This window comes from Ischnura elegans, chromosome 11, assembly GCF_921293095.1.
Source record: "Ischnura elegans chromosome 11, ioIscEleg1.1, whole genome shotgun sequence".
Taxonomy (NCBI): domain Eukaryota; kingdom Metazoa; phylum Arthropoda; class Insecta; order Odonata; family Coenagrionidae; genus Ischnura; species Ischnura elegans.
In genome coordinates, this window is record NC_060256.1 from 55,031,941 (window position 1) to 55,034,350 (window position 2,410).

A 2,410-nucleotide genomic window follows, 5' to 3' on the forward strand; every position below is an offset into this window, starting at 1 on the left:
TTTGATACTTCACAAGGGAGGCGAAAGGTATGTACGGGCCAAGAACCCTGTATAAGGACGATTGTCTTCGTGCGCTACGATCGTCATTTGTCCAAAATTTGCGTCGCAAGTTAATATAGTTCCTAATCCCGCCGATGGCAGCGCCGACCACGAACCATAGGCTGCATCACAGCCATTTTGCCATTGTCGCTAATGGGAGGAACGTGAGAGTCTCTTGCAAAATCACTGATTATTCAGGAAGCAATGGGTTTAAGAAGCTGTTTTGTGCCAGGATGCTCTACTGGGTATTCATCTTCGAAGAGAAAGAATAAACTTCTGGGTGTGAAGAACGGGAGTTTGTTTAAAGCCAAAGTAAGTGTACGTGGGTCATTGTCCGCCATTGCGGTCGCAATGCCGCCAATCCGCCATGCGGTCATAAGTTATAATGATCTTAAGTTTGGGCGGGAATTCCCTGTATTTTATTTAACCATATAATTACCGAAATATTTCACTTTTAACTTCTTTTTCAGTCCGAATCCCAGCTTGAAAAATGGAGGAAGGCTATTCCTCGGAAGGATAAGGTTTTGGCGATTACAGATTGTGTGTGTGAGCTGCACTTCAGCCCAAACGACATAATTCGATGGTACGAAACACGATTGCCTGATGGGACCATCCATAAAATAGAAAGAGGAATTCCGCTCATTAAAGAGGGGGCTGTCCCATCGATTTTCCCAAATTTGCCCAAGTACCTGTCGAAGGAGAGCAGGACGAGGAAGCCACCCGCGGAAAGGAAGTTAGGGCAGGAGGGCATTGGAGGGCAGAATTTGGAAGAGGAACCAAATACATCAGTGGATGTGCGGCATGCCGAGGTAACATATCCAGCAAATATTACAGAGGAGGCGGATTGCGGAAACTTCCTGCACTTGTTAGCGGACGTAGTATTAAGTACTGCTGCGGACGAGTTGGGGTGCAAATCAGCCCATTTGTATAGCGTGAGTGCCTTGGTTGAAGCTCTACCGACGCTTAAGCTGCCAGATTCGAGCTGGACTTCTGCTCGAGTGGGGGTCAGTGTTGTTTTCCTTCATGTGGGAGTGGATTTCCTCACTGAAAAAACCCTCGTTATTGCGGAGGATCTTAGTTACAAGGTATGTTTTATCTGTTTTTTGTGTTCCGTTCTTAAGTTTATTGTAATGTACGAACATGAACTGATCATATGCCTTGATTATTCCGTATTGTTATCATTTTTTGTCGTATTGTAGGTTATACTAAAGAGTCAGGAGGTCCAACTAAATGAGGTCCAGGAAGTAAAGAGTAATGCAGATGTAATGGAGGTCATTGGTGCCATTGACAACCTGCGTTTGTGTACAGGAGTGCGTGATGACCGAAGGTATTTTCGGTATTTTCTATAACTGTACCACTATTGTTAAGTTAAGGAATATTTTCATCTAGACGCCGATGACGCCGTGAGTGAAATATTATCATATATAATATGCTGGATTCAAAGTGCGACAACATTGACAGTAGGATCGCGGAGGATAAAAATAGTGTTCAAAATTATTTTCTAAAAATTCGTACTTAGTTATAGTTCCGATAATTACCAATAGTGAATTTCATTTCATATTTACATTACTCTATTTTCGGATTTGTCTCATCATTTCGTTTGTTTTATCATGTGACTGTTTCACGCTATGATTGCAACATGTGCAATTTTAACTAAAAGTCACTCTGTTTTCGAGTGTTAAGTAACCGGTAACAGCTCTCAGTAACTTTCCTTTTCAATTTTTTTTTCAATTAATATCTTTATGTCCATGCTCTCACTTCATTACTATTATGATGTTTAAGTAAGTATGCCAATTGTTGTGGAAATATGCTCCTTCATTGACTTCCATTGTGTTACTTACTTGTTTTTTCTTGCTTCTGTTACACTAGGTGCCAAATATCTTTGAAATTGTATTCGTGAATATAATAAATGTTAAAACTTGGGTACTTTCCACTTAATTTTCTTTTTATTGCAATACAATTTCGAAATAAAAAGAAACGTGGATATTACCACAGTTTTACCATTTATTATGAGATGCAGTTCCACTACCCCTCGCCAGCTATGGTTGAACCGATGTGTCATAACGAGGCTGCTACATCTGCTAGGAAGTTGGCAATGATGCACATTTCCACCAAAATGTCATTAGCTACCATCTCCTATCCTACTCCTAATTCCATTTTGTTTATCTACAGTACTTAATCGCTTCACGCAACTCCAATTGTAACGAGTACAATTAATTTCATTTTCTTATCCACTCCAACTCTAACATGGCCATTCCGATTTCATCTGTTTCATTGAATTTCACTTACACTGTGATCCTTTTCACTTGGCAGTATCGCATTAATTCTAGTCAGCAGTGCAGCGATGGGGGTTGGGGGATAAAGAGCTCTG

At 40.6% G+C, this 2,410-nt stretch overlaps 1 protein-coding gene across 1 annotated transcript; it reads left to right on the forward strand.

Moving 5' to 3' along the window:
- Positions 1 to 205: 205 nt before the first annotated feature.
- Positions 206 to 2,023, forward strand: LOC124168272. Its single transcript, XM_046546415.1, has 3 exons — positions 206 to 351; positions 510 to 1,124; positions 1,239 to 2,023. Exons 1-3 carry the CDS (start codon positions 244 to 246, stop codon positions 1,386 to 1,388), a joined length of 873 nt encoding a protein of 290 aa, XP_046402371.1. The 5' UTR covers positions 206 to 243; the 3' UTR covers positions 1,389 to 2,023.
- Positions 2,024 to 2,410: the final 387 nt, after the last annotated feature.